Here is an 18437-nt window from a genome sequence, read left to right as displayed (position 1 = left end):
GAACTGGGTGATTAATGTTCATTTGGTTTGCATCATTTCTCTTTGTTCATTATTTCTTGGTGTTAATTGATCCAGTTCCTGAATCAGCACATCTTGGATGTAGTGTTTCATAGGACTTATTTTTATTCCCTTTTGGGTTTTAACATTTTTATGCAGGTGATTCCCAGTTTGATACAGATGACTAAACATTTTTTAATGAACAGAACACTCAGCAGTTTGCTGTATTCTTTTGATCCTGAATAAAGCTGTTAAAATTTAAATGGACAGAAAACAATATTTTCTTCATTTCTTTGAAGATGTGAATAAACATGTGGATAAAGGTGAGCCGGTTGATATAGAGGCATATTTTCAAAGCACTTAGCCTCCCAAAGTTCCATAGAAACCTATGGAACTTAGCCTCCCAAAGTGCTTTGAAAATATGCCTCATAGTGTATCTAGATTTTCACAAAGCTTTTGATAATGTTCCTCATGAGAAACTCCTTAGAAAATTAGAGTATCATGGGATAGGAGGCAAGGTTCTGGTGTGGACTAGGAATTGGTTATTGGACAGAAAACAGAGGGTAGGGTTAAATGTTAATTTCTCTCAATAGAGGAGGGTGAACAGTGGAGTACCACAGGAATGGGTACTGGGACTGGTGCTATTTAACATATTTATAAATGATATGGAAGTTGGAATGATGAGTGAGGTGATTAAATTTGCAGATGACACAAAACTATTCAAGGTTGTTAAAACATGTGTGAACTGTGAAATATTGCAGGAAGACCTTAGGAAATTGGAAGACTGGGCATCCAAATAGCAGATGAAATTTAACGTGGACAAATGCAGAGGGATGCGCATTGGAAAGAATAATCTGAATCATAATTACCTGATGATAGGATCCACCTTGGGGGTCAGCGCTCAAGAAAAAAATCTAGGTGGTGGTGTAGATAATACGCTGAAATCTCCTGATTAATGTGTGGCGGCAGCCAAAAAATGCAAACAGGATGCTAGGAAATATTAAGAAAGGGATGGTGAATAAGACCAAAAATACTATAATGCCACTGTATTGCTCCATGGGTGCGACCAACCTTGAGTATTGCGTTCAGTTCTGGTTGCTGTATGTCAAAAAAATAGCGGAATTAGAAAAGGTTCAAAGAGTGACCAGAATGATAAAGGGGATGGAACTTCTCTCGTATGAGGAAAGGCTAAAGAAGTTAGGTCTCTTCAGCTTGGAAAAGAGACGGATGAGGGGAGATATGATTGAGGTCTACAATATCCTGAGTGCTGTAGAACGAGTAGAAGTAAATCGATTTTTTACGCTTTCCAAAAGTACAAAGACTAGGGACACTCGAAGTTACATGGAAATACTTTTAAAACAAATAGGAGGAAATACTTTTTCACTTAATGAATTGTTAAGCTCTGGAACTCTTTGCCGGAGGATGTGGTAATAGCGGTTAGCATAACTTGGATTTAAAAAAAGGTTTGGACAAGTTCCTGGAGGAAAAGTCTATAGTCTGCTATTGAGACAGAAATGGGGAAGCAGCTGCTTGCCTTGGGATTGGTAGCATGGAATGTTACCACGATTTGGGTTTCTGCCATGGACTGGCTTGGCCACTGTTGGAAACAAGATACTGGGCTAGATGGACCATTGATCTGACCCATTATGGCCACTCTATGTTCTTATGTTATGTTGTCATGCACACCAGCTGATTCCAGAACTTGGGGATTTGTGTCCATCTGCTAGCAGGTGGAGATAGAGCACCGAATTGTGTTGTAACAATTGTCTCAGCTGCACAGGGTTCTATTTAGTAATTTATTTCCAGCAGGTGGTAGATGGAAATGTTGAACTGGTTGGCAACTAGTTCATCAGATGTTGGGGGGCAGGATTGACAAATTTCTGTGGAGAAGGGCTGCTGATATTGCAGTATAACTGACCCTTTTGGAGTATACTTGATGGTGCCATGTCCCTAACTCCCAACCCCCCCCCCCCCCCCAAAACCAAGGCTCTCCATCTCTTCTTCCTTGTCTGCTAAAGCTATCACTTGCTGACAGAAGAGCAGTGCCTGAAAAGAGAGATGGGGCAGTCTCTGAGTATGTCTGTTGGTAAAAGCTGTGTTCACCTTGGTAGGGGAATTTCTGTGCACGCGAGTATTTCTCTGTCTCCAGCAGATAGTGACAGTTGGCCTGTACAGCTCGTGGGCTGTTTGTCTAAGGCAGCTCCAGAACCCAGTTGGATTCAGGGGTATGTTGAATTGTAACTCCTGTAAAATAAATTCAATTCTACCAAAGGCCAGTGAAGTCAGTCTTTTATTTCAGAATTACATAAAATAGCCAGTCAAAAAAACCCAACAGGGACATTTCTCTCCTGGTAGGTTCTTCTAACTAAAATCCAAAATGGATGCATTTTTATAGCTTAAACCACAGGTGATGTATCCATTCTGTTCATGGTTAACAAAATACAAGTCAGAATACATATGACCAATTCCAGGAATATAACAAACGATGCTTTCTTAACCTTACACAAATCATTTTGGAACTTGGGAGTCAAAAAGAAACATTGTTCATTGGGCACACAATCTTTAGAAATGTGTCTGGCACCTGGGGTCTCTCAAACCCCCAGGAGCAATTGAGTTACATAGATTTGGATCCTTCCTGAGGTCAGGGTAAAGGCTGAAAGGAAAGTCAGTCTAAGCATTTTCTACCGTTAAGATAGGAGTATTTTCCTTAAATATTTTAGCCTAAAAATGAACTATTCTTTCACCAAATCCACAGGTTTTAAGCTCCATTACAAAAAAAGAAAAAGGGGGGGGGGGGGGGGGGGCATAAAGCAATTGACTTGGACCTAGAGCAGGGATGATGCTTGAGGGGACCATATTATTTCTCTCTCCCCCCTCTTTCCCTTCCTTTATTTAGCTGCTTTTTTCTTCTTTTCTCCTGGAAGAGGTTTAATTACGTGGAAAGGAGGTTGTTTCATCACCTGGAAACACTAGAAGAGCTTCAAACTCTGCATTATTTGTTCCAAGGTATAGTACCAGTTAGTGGACACCAGTGGGAGTTTGTACCTGCACTATTAGGAAGGATGTTTCCCTATTTTATCAGAAAGCCCTGAGGGAGCAAGAGTCCGAGAGCGTTTAGACTGAAAGCAGTACTCCTTTCAGAGAAGCTAGACCGAAGTGCCAGCTTAACCTATACAACTGAGATCATTTTGATGGTGCATTTCTGGATGTAGGCCTGAGCATAGTAGATTAACTCGGAGGAATCTGATTTCTTTCCCTTCCCCATCCTTCTCCTCCCCTCCCTTATTAGTTTCATTTTCTTAAGGCAAGCAGCAGCCAGGTGAGTGGGTGTGATTGGACAGGTCTAGCACCCAGCCAAAAGCAAGCTAGAGTTTCCCTAGATTGAACTGTGGTCTGTGTTGTGTATGTGGGACTGAAAGAAAAGGTTAGCCATGAAAAAATGTATTCATATTATTTTTAAATGACTTGGATTAGAACTACAGCTGAATTCCAGTTAGCTTGTTTTGATGCTAACAGACCCTTGTCTTTTTTTTTTTTCAGGTACATGCATGCCAGCAGTGCCAGCTGACAAGGAATACAAACATTGTTGCTCCTACGCTACACACTATTGAACTGGAAGATCCATGGATTTTAACGACTATAGACCTGATGGGGCCTTTTCATGCAACCCGCAGAAGCAATATGTATGCTATTATTGTGACAGATTTGTTTACAAAATGGGCTGTGATTATGCCCTTACATGATGTTTCAGCACCCGAGGTAGCAAAATCACTTGTTAATATGTTTTTCTTATATGGTCCTCCACGGAAAATGATGCTTGATCAAGAAAAAGAGTTTATTCAGCAGGTAAGATTACATACCACATCTGTTACTTAAATTAGAAGAATAATCTTACATCTTCATGCATGTTTGTGCTTAGGTAACAAATTCAAAGGCATTTCTATCAGAAATTCATTCTGTAAGCCTGTGCTCCTTATGGATCTGAGGCTCATGCCACAGTTAACCAAAAATATACACCTCTTAGGTTAGGGTAGGATTTCATAAGAAAGTTGTTTATTTCGTCTTCTGAGGAACATGAAGGACCAGGCTGTCCCTGGTATTCACTGAATCCTGTACTATACACATATGAATTAGCTTTCATTTAGGTGCTTAAATTTTAAGGCCCTGTCGCTACTATTACTACTACTACTGCTTATTTATATAGTGCTACAAGATGCTATTCCACCATTGTACAACCTTTGTTTTTATTGCTCTTTGGGGGTCAGATTCCCTATAGATTTCTTGGAGCATGTAACAATATCGCCCTCCTTTTATAGCTGCTGCTCCCCAGATATAGCTGCTGACCCAGTGCACACATTTTTTTTCTCATGCAGTCAGTTCTGGAGTGAAATGTTTGTAAGCTGTATTGTTTACAGATTTGAAGCAAATATATCTTCTTTGAACTACTGTCAACACAGAATTGGAGAGCAGTACCCCTTTTTGATGGGATCTGTATGCTGTCAGGTCTTTATCTGCTGTCATTTATTGTGTTCTGTTAATATTTGAAAATTAATTGCATGGCTGGAAGTGAAGGCATATGATTTTTGGGAATTGAATGGAAATATTTTGCATTATTGTCTCTGTGACTGAAACTTTTTAAAAATAAATATCAAACAAAGATGTATATAAATAGGGTCCTCTTTACCTGCAGTGTGATTTTTTTTTCTTCTTGCAACACAAATAACTATATGCTAAACTACTACTAGAGATAAAACATTAAGAGTTCTTTCTAAACATCCTGCTAGACCAGTTCAGACAAGTGAGTTATGGCACCTATCCAGCAGATGGAGCCAGAGAATCTAATAAGTATTCTGCTTTTGGGTTCTTGCTAAGAGATCCTGGGTTCACTTCCCAGAGGCTGTGAGTGACATAGAGGTGCATTTTCAAAGCATTTGGACTTACAAAGTTCCATAGTAACCTATGGAACTTTGTAAGTCTAAGTACTTTGAAAATGAGCCCCATAGTAACATAGTATTTGACGGCAGATAAAGACCAGCACGGTCCATCTAGTCTGCCCAATAAGGCAGCCAGAGCCATCGTGATCAAATGCTGGCAGCACAAGTAGGGCAGTCACACAGTCATGGAAGAGTGGTTTTATAATTTTGACTGCAGTATAGTCATATTCAGTGTCGCAAAATACACAGAAACAGATGTTTGTAAGGTAGAAGGGTACAGTAAGCTTGTTACAAATGAACAGCATTTTGCACAGGTTATTATAATGCATCTGCTATGGGTATGTTTGTGTGTCCCTGAGCTTCTGTTTTTATATATGTGAAGAAATCATTTCAGCCTCTCCTTGTTTCCACCATTTGATGTGTATACATTCTTTGATATGGAGACGCCCTTTTCAAAGTAGGTGTGGTATTTCTTTTAAGACCCAGGCTTCAGGAGTCTGCCTGTCTGGACCTTTGTTGTTCACAGCAGTGCTCCTGTAATATATAAATAGGCCAAAGACCTTTGAAGACATCACCTCTACACTGATATCACCAGAGATCAGAACAATAATAGTTTTGCTGAATTGTGTGTAACCACACGGAGCCATACAGTCATCTCCCACCATTTTTTATTTGAGTGTACATGGGAGAAGGTAGAAATATACATGTGTGGTACCTGTAGATCATGTGTTAACATTAAAATCTTTTCATGGAATTTGGGGGGGAATTTCTTCCCCCATTAAACATCAAAAATATTATGGAACTTACATAAAAACAGGCTTCTGTAGCAGTGTTGCAGGAAACACATTCGAGCTCTGATGAACATAAGAAATTTTAAACATGGTAGGTTGGTGATTTATGTAGAGGCACTGGCATCTGGCAAGAAAACCAGGATAATCATTTTATTTTACAAAAGTATAACAATTGAGAAAAATAACATTGCAGACCTGGAGGGTTGTTTTGTCATTGTACAAGTTACAATAGATAGACTTCCCCTAATACTTTGCTGTACATATTGGGTGCATAGACACTGCACAGTTTTTTCGCATGATAATTAGTAATTTACAGTCTTTTGCTGGTCACTCAGAATTATAGGGGGGGATTTAAACTGTACATCCAATCCTGATATGCATAAGACTTACCCATAAGGAAAAATTAGGTAATACCAAAAGTAACTACCTTACTAGGTTAGACCTTAGATAGATGCATGAAGACTCCAGGACACTGTTGCATATGTGTCTGATGTTCGGTATTATTCACCTTTGGATGAGGATCCTACTGCATCATTACAACGTGATATCTCTATAGCAGTGTCCTCTGCTAAACAGCAAGGTTTTGTGACCCATGTGGAGGCCAGATTTCTTATGGTAAAGCATCCTAAGATGCCTGTTTTCTACAGTTGCCAATAGTTCACAAGACTTTTCAATCTCCTCCTGGCCATCCTTTTGTGTCCTTATGTGATTCTATTCTTAAATCTTTAGCAAAAAAAAAAAATCAAGAAATTTAGACAACAGTTTGTTATTCAAACGCGTCCTATTTAAAAGATACTTCTCTTTTTTTTTTTTTTTTACATATTTCTTTTGACTCTGTTGATGTGTTGTTGGTTGCTTTTGATTTAGAGTAATTGTAAATATTCCTCAAAATGTGGCTTTTTTGGACATGTGGATTTATATTCAAGGTTGTCAGCTATATACTACCGTGTTTTGAAAACCCACTGACTGGAAATCTTTATTGAAATTTTCTTGTCATCTATTGTGGTTAAAAAGTGCTTTGCCTGTAGGTCAGTTTTTGCTCTTAAGTTGCATTTGTACCACCGATAAAGCTTTTAAACAACAAGCTCATAATTTAAGTACCCACACAAGTGTGTGGGTATCCAATGAATATCATTAGTTCTGCATTTAAACGTGCTTGGTTTGATCAGAAACCCTTGTTACTTTTGACTATTTTACTCTAGCTCCTAAACTGGCATCAGTCATACAGACACTGGATGTGTTAAGTTTTCATCCAGTTTTTCAATCTCGCCCCTGTATTACATATACTAGAGGATGAAATCTTTGTGATCAATTACTGTATTGGATTTGCCATCTTCTCGTTCAACACATTGGCCTTCATCCATGCAGAGCATGTTGTTCCAGCAGTCAAACTATCAGTTGCCGTCAATGGATGAATCTGGAAACTTTCAAAACCTATGATTTATATATTTCTACTACTTGTGAATCATCTTATGTTGTTTGTCATCCATTGTCCTTGCAATAAAATTTATATTGGTCATACCAGTAGATGTATAAAATTGTGACTCGCTAAACACAAGAGTCAGCTAAAGCCTTCAACTCTGTCTGCATCTTTAGTCACCCATTATTTGCAATTCGGCCATACTTTTCAACAACTGTATGGCTAATTGTGGATCAAATTTGTAAAACCTTTTGGGATGGGAACATTGATCTAATGTTAGCTCGCTATGAACAATTTGCAAGGACAAAACCCCATGGAGTCAGGCATTTGGAGAGTGGGGCTGTTCTGTTGAAACTTCATGTTTCATTTATATTTTGATTCCAAAAGATGAGCACAGATATGACTCCAGATAAGTACTAATTTAAGTTGTTCCTGTCTTAGAGACTAATTTTTGCTGCACATAGTTGTTGAATTATATACACTTGAGCACATTCACATTATAAAAGAGACCCGATGAAAGAAATGTGCTAACATTTCACTTATTGGGTAACAGCCTAGTTATTAGCTGTACTGTGTGTTGGTGATCAACCTTGCTGAGGGCTCTCTTTAAATTTCAACTTTATTTATAGCTTATTGTGTGTAGCAGTTTATTATAAATTGATCAGTGTATTAACTTGTTATTGACAACAGACTATTTTTATATTACCAATTTGGGGTTATTTGTTTTTGGTTTATACATAAAAGGGGCCATTTTGTACACTCAAATATGGAGATTAATAAAAACTTTCAAACATTTTTAAAGAAACTATATCAATCTGATAGGGACAATGCTGGACCTGGAAACTTATCTAACCGGTGTAGTTCTACCTAGCTTGACGCTGGCACAAATTAATATGCTAAATTGCCCTGTGGGAAGAGATGAAGTTACCTGGGCTTTTCGGAAAAGATCACTATACAAAGCTCCGGTTCCAGACAGGTTTAGGGCCCAATTTTATAAACCGCTTGTGGATGATATTGCCAAGCTGGATCTGCTATGTTTAATGATAAAATAGAGTTGAAAACTATGCCAAATTTATTAAAGTCAGTGCAAATAATCATTTTTCTGAAGCCAGGTAAAGGACCCATCTTTCCCAGAGTTGTACAGACCTGTTTCACTTCTTTGTTATGAGTCCAAATTATTAGCCACTGTCAGGCTCATTTTTGAAAGTGATCGCCGGCCATCTTCCTACATAAATCGGGAGATGGTCGGCGATCTCTCAAAAGCGGCGAAATCGGTATAATCGAAAGCTGCTTTTTGACAGCATCGCCGCTTTCCCGTCGCCGTGCCGGCAAAAGTTCAAGGGGGCGTGTCAGCGGCGTAGCAAAGGTGGGACATGGGCGTGCATGGGCGTGGCTACCAGATGGCCAGCTTTCGCGGATAATGGGAAAAAAAAGCGGCGTTCAGCAGTATTTCGCCGGGTTTACTTGGTCCTTTTATTTTCACGACCAAGCCTCAAAAAGGTGCCCCAACTGACCAGATGACCACCGGAGGGAATGGGGGGGATCACCTCCCCGTCGTCACCAACCCCCTCCCACACTAAAAAAATAAAAATAAAAACCTTTTTTACCAGCTTATATGCCAGCCTCAAATGTCATACCCAGCTCCCTGACAGCAGTATGCAAGTCCCTGGAGCAGTTTTTAATGGGTGCAGTGCACTTCAGGCAGGCAGACCCAGGTCCATCCCCCCTACCTGTTACACTTGTGGTGCTAAGTGTTGAGCCCTCCAAACCCCCCCAAAACCCACTGTACCCACATGTAGGTGCCCCCCTTCACCCATAAGGGCTATGGTAATGGTGTAGAGTTGTGGGGAGTGGGTTTGGGGGGTTCAGCACCCAAGGTAAGGGAGCTATGCACCTGGGACCTATTTGTGTATTTTAAAAAAAGTTTTAGAAGTGCCCCTTAGGGTGCCCGGTTGGTGTCCTGGCATGTGAGGGGGACCAGTGCACTACAAATGCTGGCTCCTCCCATGACCAAATGCCTTGGATTTCGCTGGGTTTGAGATGGCTGGCATTTTTTTCCATTATCGCTGAAAAACAAAACCGGCGATCTCAAACCCGGCGAACTCTGGCATTTAGCCGGGCTAAACCATATTATTGAAAAAAAAGATGGCCGACCATCTTTTTCGATAATACGGTTCTGGCCAGCTGTTGTGCCGCCGCCAAAATAGATCGCCGGCGACGTTCGATTATGCCCCTCTGTATTATCTAATAGACTAGCAGAGATATTTACAATGATTATTGCCAGCCCACAAATAGGATTCGTACATGATAGCCACATGGTCAAAATTATCTGGAAAATTCTCACTACTTTGGAAGCTGTACATTCCTGGGGGAAACCATCTTTACTCATTAGTTTTGATGCTGAATAGGGTTTTGACCGGGTAGACTGGGGATTCATGCATACTGTTTTAACCAAGTGTGGGATTATAGGTAAATTTGGAGATGTAGTTCAAGCTCCACATAATGAACCGAAGGTGACGATTTGGGTCAGTGGGATTGAATCTGAATCTTTCAATATTGAGAAACTAGACAAGGATGCCCACTGTCCCCTCTTTTATTTATTCTGACCTTGGATCCATTTATTAGAGAAATATTGTCTAATCCAGATATAACTGGGGTAAAGGTATGGAAGTCTGAATTCAAAATCTCAGCCTTTGTGGACAACCTATTGGTACATTTTGTTCAGCCCCATAGATATCTCTCAATTTTGTTAGAAAGCTTTAAAACATATGAAGATTTTTTGGGCTTCAAACGCAACATGAGTAAACCTGTGGCCTTACTGACATTTAGCCATTTACAGGTCGAATGGAAGGGAGAATTTCCATTACAGTGGGCAGTGGACTCTCTTAGTTACCCGGGAATCCAACTCCCTTCAGATCCAAAAAACGTATATAGATATCTTAGTTCCTTACTGCAACAAACACGATAACCAACGATTTGGAAAGCTCTACCGCTTTCTCTGTATGATAGAACTAATTTATACCATGTGACTTTTTTTTTTTACACAGTGATTCTACAGCATGACCTTTATACCATATTTATAAGATATGACCTTTTTTCCACATGTTCTACAGCAGGGTACTGAATAAAGATTTATGTATTTTGACTCAAGAGGTGGATAAATTTTGTTGGACAGGTAAAAAACCTAAATTAAAGACTGGCATCTGTATGGCATTTGGAATATGAGGGGGTATGTGGCTTCCTAATATGCATTTTTATAACCTGGCTTATCGTTTAAGATACTTCAAAGACTGAGTGTTGGAAGCTGAGAATTATACTCCTTTGCTCATGGAAATGGAAATGTTTTTACCACTACACCCACAATACTTGCTACAGTGGGGGAAATAAGTATTTGATCCCTTGCTGATTTTGTAAGTTTGCCCACTGACAAAGACATGAGCAGCCCATAATTGAAGGGTAGGTTATTGGTAACAGTGAGAGATAGCACATCACAAATTAAATCCGGAAAATCACATTGTGGAAAGTATATGAATTTATTTGCATTCTGCAGAGGGAAATAAGTATTTGATCCCCCACCAACCAGTAAGAGATCTGGCCCCTACAGACCAGGTAGATGCTCCAAATCAACTCGTTACCTGCATGACAGACAGCTGTCGGCAATGGTCACCTGTATGAAAGACACCTGTCCACAGACTCAGTGAATCAGTCAGACTCTAACCTCTACAAAATGGCCAAGAGCAAGGAGCTGTCTAAGGATGTCAGGGACAAGATCATACACCTGCACAAGGCTGGAATGGGCTACAAAACCATCAGTAAGACGCTGGGCGAGAAGGAGACAACTGTTGGTGCCATAGTAAGAAAATGGAAGAAGTACAAAATGGCTGTCAATCGACAAAGATCTGGGGCTCCACGCAAAATCTCACCTCGTGGGGTATCCTTGATCATGAGGAAGGTTAGAAATCAGCCTACAACTACAAGGGGGGAACTTGTCAATGATCTCAAGGCAGCTGGGACCACTGTCACCACGAAAACCATTGGTAACACATTACGACATAACGGATTGCAATCCTGCAGTGCCCGCAAGGTCCCCCTGCTCCGGAAGGCACATGTGACGGCCCGTCTGAAGTTTGCCAGTGAACACCTGGATGATGCCGAGAGTGATTGGGAGAAGGTGCTGTGGTCAGATGAGACAAAAATTGAGCTCTTTGGCATGAACTCAACTCGCCGTGTTTGGAGGAAGAGAAATGCTGCCTATGACCCAAAGAACACCGTCCCCACTGTCAAGCATGGAGGTGGAAATGTTATGTTTTGGGGGTGTTTCTCTGCTAAGGGCACAGGACTACTTCACCGCATCAATGGGAGAATGGATGGGGCCATGTACCGTACAATTCTGAGTGACAACCTCCTTCCCTCCGCCAGGGCCTTAAAAATGGGTCGTGGCTGGGTCTTCCAGCACGACAATGACCCAAAACATACAGCCAAGGCAACAAAGGAGTGGCTCAGGAAGAAGCACATTAGGGTCATGGAGTGGCCTAGCCAGTCACCAGACCTTAATCCCATTGAAAACTTATGGAGGGAGCTGAAGCTGCGAGTTGCCAAGCGACAGCCCAGAACTCTTAATGATTTAGAGATGATCTGCAAAGAGGAGTGGACCAAAATTCCTCCTGACATGTGTGCAAACCTCATCATCAACTACAGAAGACGTCTGACCGCTGTGCTTGCCAACAAGGGTTTTGCCACCAAGTATTAGGTCTTGTTTGCCAGAGGGATTAAATACTTATTTCCCTCTGCAGAATGCAAATAAATTCATATACTTTCCACAATGTGATTTTCCGGATTTAATTTGTGATGTGCTATCTCTCACTGTTACCAATAACCTACCCTTCAATTATGGGCTGCTCATGTCTTTGTCAGTGGGCAAACTTACAAAATCAGCAAGGGATCAAATACTTATTTCCCCCACTGTACATTCCCCAACTGGTAAATTACCATACTTTTTAAAATGAAATCCTTTACTGAAACCTTTACGGAATGTATGGAGGGCTCTTCTTTCACTCTGACATTTAAATTGTATTAGTTCAGACTTTCTACCTATCGTGGGGAACTTAAATTTCACGTCAGGTATAGATATGGTGGTATTAAGAAGGTGAGCTGAGAATGGATTTATGAATGTATCAGACTTGTTAACTGATGAGGGTACATTAAAATCATATTCAAACCTGTTGCAAAATCCTTGTATCCTATGCTATGACACCTACGTGTACATACAGATAGCCCACTGACTATGCTACAGGAATGACTCCTAAAGTATATGATTTTTTTCATCAGGCTAATCTTTGTCAGGGTTCTGTTTTTGCTTTACACAAAATGTTGTGCAGTATTATTCCTCGGAAAAATTATGCAGATCTGTTGAATAAATGGAATGCAGAGCTGGAAATTAGATTATAATCCATAGGTCTGATTTGGGCGATAAAACAATCTCCCACTCTGGTATATAATGCAATATACAGAGAATGTCATTTCCACACATTAGAGCCTATTTCTTATGGCAGCAAGCCTATTATGCAATGTGTGTCATCTCTCTTATGTGTATAACACATTATTTCGTGCTGTCTGGCTGTATAGGTATACTCAATGTTTTTGGGCTCAGATAATTACCTATCTGGGTAAAATTCTATAAGCTTTATTCACATGTGGCAAAAACAACTGATGCCCACTCATGGAATGCAAAACCCTTCCAGGAGTATATGGAAGAACCATAGCAGCCAAATATGCTGGGACTTGGACATTGTATGCTGTATGAGCCAATACTACGTTTAAAATAATGGGCAACTATGTTGGTGAATATTCAGTGGGGTTATACTATCAAATTTCCGAACATTTGCCAGTAACCGCATGGACCTATAATCTTTTTAAACTTGTAACTGAAAGACCAGTGTACACCACATTCCCAAAGTCAAGGTGGGATATAACATAAGCATAAATGCAATATAGGCCCATCTAACACATATTTCAATTATTGCAGCTGTCAGAAAATGTAAAACCTTTTCTTACCATACTAGAAATGTGTGCCCTAAGCAGCAAATGATAAGAAGTACTCCCAAATATTTGAAAGAGTCCACAACTGCCATTGGACATCCTAGCAGCACTGGTATCTATGACGGATGGTCAGTGTGCAAAGTAAGCCAGGATACTGAAATTTTCTGCATTCAGGATCAGTCTATTGTCAGCTATCCAGGCCAATATTTTGGCCAAACATTGTTACAGATGTGATAATCCAATGAGGTAGTCAAATTTTTTGTCAGTAATATCAATAGAAATCAAACAAAATAAAACATGGAAAAGAAAATAAGATGATACCTTTTTTATTGGCCATCTGAGGAAGGACATATTTCCGATCTGAGGAAGAAGGGCAACCTTCGAAAGCTAATCAAGAAATGTATTAAGTTATGTCCAATAAAAAAGGTATCATCTTATTTTCTTTTCCATGTTTTATTTTGTTTGATTTCTATTGATAACCTTAAGAGTGGACTAACACGGCTACCACACTCCTCTACTTCTCAGTAATAGAATGTCATCTGCATGACAGTATACACTGATTCCTAAATCAAAATGATTGTGATTAGAGGACTCAAAATATATATTAAATAAACTAGGGAACAATATTGAGCCCTGAGGAACCCCACACTCTAAGGAAATAGTTTTAGAAGAAGTTGCAGTAGTAGTTTGAATGGTACGGCCAACCAAAAAGGACTGTAAACCATTGCAATACTATTCCACCTACCTCCACCAATTCTAAACACTTTATAAGGAATCCATTCATTATAATACTGATTATTTAACTCTATGCTCTGTTTTCTGTCTTTATAACAAGTTTTTAATCCACAATAGAACACTTCCTTCTATCCCATGAGTCTCCAATTTCCTCTGGAGTCTTTCATGAGGTACTTTGCAATGCCTTTTGAAAATCCAGATAAACAATATCAATCGGCTCACCTTTTTCCACATTTTTGTTCACCCCATTGTGAGGGGAAGGAGTATTCTTGTAGGGCTGTACTACTGTCCACCATGACAGAATGAATAGACAGATGAAGAAATGTTTGCAGAAATTAGTGGGCAACAGTTTAATAATGAGTGATTTCAGTTACCCCAATATTGACTGGATAAATGTTACATCAGAGAGTGCCAGGGAGATAAAATTTCTAGATGTAATAAATGACTGCTTCTTGGAGCAACTGGTCCAGGAACCAACAAGAGGGGGGAGTCATTTTAGATCTAGTCCTTGATGGTGTGCAGGGCATGGTTTGAGAGGTAACAGTGTTGTGTCCCCTGGGAAACAGTGATCATAATATGATCAAGTTGGAGCTACTATCTAGAATGAAGCCACAAAGGAAATCTACTGTAGCTGTATTTAATTTTCGAAAGGGCAACTATAACAAAATGAGTAAAATGGTTAAAAAGAAGCTAAAAGGATCTGCTACGAAGGTTAGGACACTAAATCAGGTATGGATGATGTTGAAAAGTACAATCTTGGAAGTCCAAACCAGATACATTCCACGTATTACAAAAGTGGGAAGAGGAAACAGCAGCCAGCATGGTTCAAAGGTGAAGTGAAAGAGGCTATGACAGCTAAAAGAATGTCCTTCAAAGAATGGAAAAAGGATGCAAATGAAAATAAGAAGCAATATAAGCCCTGGCAAGGCAGATGAAAAGCACTGATTAAAAAAGTTAAAAGAGAATATGAAGAGAAACTTGCCACAGAGGCTAAAACTCAAAGTAACTCATTAACATTACTCAGTCACACACAGGCAATCTTGCAGACTGTTAACCCCAGTACACCTGTTCATACCCATTTCAACCAATCAGGATGACTCTTAATCTCTGTAATAATTGCGGTGCTTTAGTTTCAAGGCCAATCATCTGGAGATTTAAGGCTTGTCCTATCTGTCATCAGCTCGCTAGTTTAAAACAGGAGTTCAGTAAAGTAAAGCAGGAATTGGATGCACTTAAAGCAGCTTCTAGGACTGCACAGAATCATACCAAATTCTCATCACTGCCTCAAAGGATAAAACCACCTAAGCATAGATGGTTCACGGTAGGCTCAGGCAGACTTTGTTATGTGACACAGAAGCATCTGCCCTCACAAGTGTTGCCCCTACAGAATTCTTTTGCTCCATTACAGAACTGTGATGTTCCTGAAAATAGAGCTGAGGTGGAAGAAAAAGAATGAGCATTGAAGGTGGAACAAAAAGATATGAAGGTACCCAAAGAGAAAAGACACCCCCAAATCATTAATGTTGAAACACATACCAGGAAATGTAGATGGAAAGCGATTCTAAGCCCTGATGGAGGCAGACTTAGACGTTGTTGCAATCACGGAGACGTGGCTCAATAGTTCCCATGAATGGGATGCAAACATACCAGGCTATAATCTATTTAGGAAGGATAGAGATGGTCATAAAGGTGGAGGAGTATGTGAGAAATGATATCGCAGCTACTGAAATGACAGGGACCTGGGGAAAGGAAGAAGTGATATGGATCACCTTAAAAAGAGATGATAGAACCTTTGTCCACATGGGTGTTGTCTACAGACCCACGACACAATTGGAGGAACTAGGTAAAGACCTGATCACAGATATTCAAAAGTTGGGAAAGAAGAGAGAGGTGCTGTTGCTGGGAGATTTCAATCTGCCGGATGTAGATTGGAAGGTTCCATCTGCGGAATCAGAAAGAAGTAGAGAGATCGTGGATGCTTTTCAAAGTGCTCTGCTCAGACAAATGGTGATGGAACCCACGAGGGAGGGAGCAACACTGGATCTGGTGCTCACAAATAGGGTAGTGTGTCAAATGTCCGAGTGGGTGCCCACCTGGGCAGCAGTGACCATCAAACAGTTTGGTTTAATATGACAGCTGAAGTGGAGGGCGGCCGCTCAAACCTCAGTCCTGGATTTCAAGCATTCTGACTTTAGTAAAATGGGGGACTACCTGAGGAAGGAGCTGATGGGCTGGGAGGATGAATGAGAAGTGGATGGACAGTGGTCCAGGCTGAAAGAAGCTATAAATAGGGCCACAAACCTTTATGTAAGGAGAGTAAATAAAAGCAAGAGAAAAAGGAAACAGATATGGTTCTCCAAGCAAGTGGCTGAGAAAATAAAGGCTAAAGAGTTGGCGTTCCTGAAATACAGAAAAACACAAGAAGAGGAACACGGAGTGGAATACGGGATGAAACTGAAAGACGCCTAGAGAGAGAGATGTCTGGTGAAAGCGCAAGCGGAAGAACAAATGGCTAGAAAGGTAAGGAGGGGTGACAAAAATTTCTTCAGGTATATTAGTGAAAGGAGGAAGACTTAAAAGGGAATTGTGAGACTGAAAGATGCTGCAAACCGCTATGTAGATAATGATGAAGAAAAAGCAAATTTGCTAAACAGATACTTTTGTTCTGTTTTCACAGAAGAAAATCCTGGAGAAGGACCGCGATTGACTGTGACACAGAAGAGAGTGTGTTTGAACAACTTAAAAATCTAAAGGTGGACAAAGCCATGGGACCGGACGGAATCCACCCAAGGATATTGAGGGAGCTCAGAGAGGTTCTGGCGGGTCCACTTAAAGATTTGTTTAATAAATTAGGCCAGTTGAAGACTGAAGCTACTCTCTGTACCTAGGACCAGCAATAGAAAATAAACCTTGCAGAGCCAAAGTTAGGAAACTTCAGCAAGAGTTAATAAAGTGATAGACCAGAGACAGTTTGAAATGCTTATCCTCTATCAGAGCTAGGGAACAAGGCAAAGGAAGAGAAGAGAGAGCTGTTTTTTGTTTTTGTTTTTCTAGGTATTTCCTCCTATTTGTTTTAAAAATATTTCCATGTAAATTCCTTGAATGTCCCCAAGTCTTTGTACTAGAGGAATTAAGGCATGACCCCCTCTTACTCCCCCAGTGGTCACTGATTGCCTCCTACCCCCCACCCTACAAAGATGTGAAAGAAACAGTATATACCAGCCTCTATGGCAGCTTCAGATGATATGGCCAGTCCTATTAGAGCAGCAAGCAGGTCCCTGGAGCAGCCTGGTGGTCGGTGCAGTGGACTGTAGAGAAGGAACCCAGGCCCATATTCCAATTTGTGGTGGAAAGGGTGAGCCCTCCAAAACCCACCAAATACCTACTGGGCCTACATACAGGTGACATCTGCAGCCATAAGGGCTATTGTAGTGGTGTACAGTTGGGTAAAGTAGGTTTTTGGTGGGCTTACCATACAATATAAGGGGGTAACGGTGAGATGTGTACCCGGGACCTTTTATGTGATGCAGTGCCTCCTAGGGTGCCCCACTGCTCTGCTGGGATGTCTGTGTGTCCAGTCTACTAAGAATGCTGCCCCCCCCCCCCCCCCCCATGCATCCCAGTGGCTTGGTTTTTGTGTTTTTCCTTGGTCTTTTTTCCCCCTGAAAATGATCCAAAAAGATAGATGCACTGAGCACAAAAACATCTATCTGGTTTGAAAATTGCTATGTTCGCCACTTGATTTTTGGATGTTTTCAGCAAAACATTGAAAATCGTCATATTGAAAATGCCCCTCATAGTTTATTCTTTCCCATACACATGCCTATGATTTTGAAGATTAACATTGTCATATTAGTGTAAACTTCAAACTTGATTTAAAGTTATTCAGCTCAAGATGATTTCAAGACAAGCATTCTTAATTTTCTTTACTTTTTCATGTCTGATCTATTGTGACAAGTATGATTAATTTATAAAGGTTCAAATATGTTCAGTTTTACTCTAGTGTCAATAAACGGGCAGTTACCTTCTGTTCTGTTTAGAAAGATGTGTTTGTTAAGAGCAGGGAATATCAGAAATAGTATTTGTCAGAATTCTCATAAAAATGCAATTTATAGAATTCTCTTAAGACTACAACGAATATTGTAGAGGAAAAGAGAGGAATTTAACTTTTGAGTTTAGTATAGAATATATTCAAGTGAGTGAATGAGAAAATGTATTTTTTATTCCTATATTTTAGGTTAACAGAGATGTGTTTGGGCTCTTTGGAATAAAGCAAGTTGTAACATCCTATTCCCCAACAGATGATCAAAGTGAAAGAACAAGCAGGATAATAAAAACTTTTCTCCACAAGTTCTGCATCGATCACCCCAGTGACTGGGATGACCATTTATCTGCGATAGCATATGCCTTTAACTCAATTACCATGGTTAGTATGCCCTTTTTCTTTATTGATTGAAAGATACATATAATGGTTCTGTGGGAAATAGCTCTGAAATGGTTTACCAAACTCCGTTTCCCAAT

The 18437-nt window shown here is 40.2% G+C and overlaps 1 protein-coding gene across 6 annotated transcripts in view; it reads left to right on the top strand.

Moving 5' to 3' along the window:
* Positions 1-18437, top strand: part of GIN1 (gypsy retrotransposon integrase 1) — an 80045-nt gene that overhangs the window by 25572 nt on the left and 36036 nt on the right. For all 6 annotated transcript variants that reach the window (XM_030193429.1, XM_030193427.1, XM_030193426.1 and 3 more), the window contains 2 exons: positions 3538-3843; positions 18154-18342. In XM_030193429.1, coding sequence (XP_030049289.1) covers positions 3538-3843; positions 18154-18342 — 495 coding nt within the window. The remainder of the gene's footprint in view (positions 1-3537; positions 3844-18153; positions 18343-18437) is intronic.

Source organism: Microcaecilia unicolor, chromosome 2 (genome assembly GCF_901765095.1).
Source record: "Microcaecilia unicolor chromosome 2, aMicUni1.1, whole genome shotgun sequence".
NCBI classification, from domain to species: Eukaryota; Metazoa; Chordata; class Amphibia; order Gymnophiona; family Siphonopidae; genus Microcaecilia; species Microcaecilia unicolor.
Note: the sequence above shows the minus strand (reverse complement) of the source record. Positions and strands in the feature narration are given on the sequence as shown.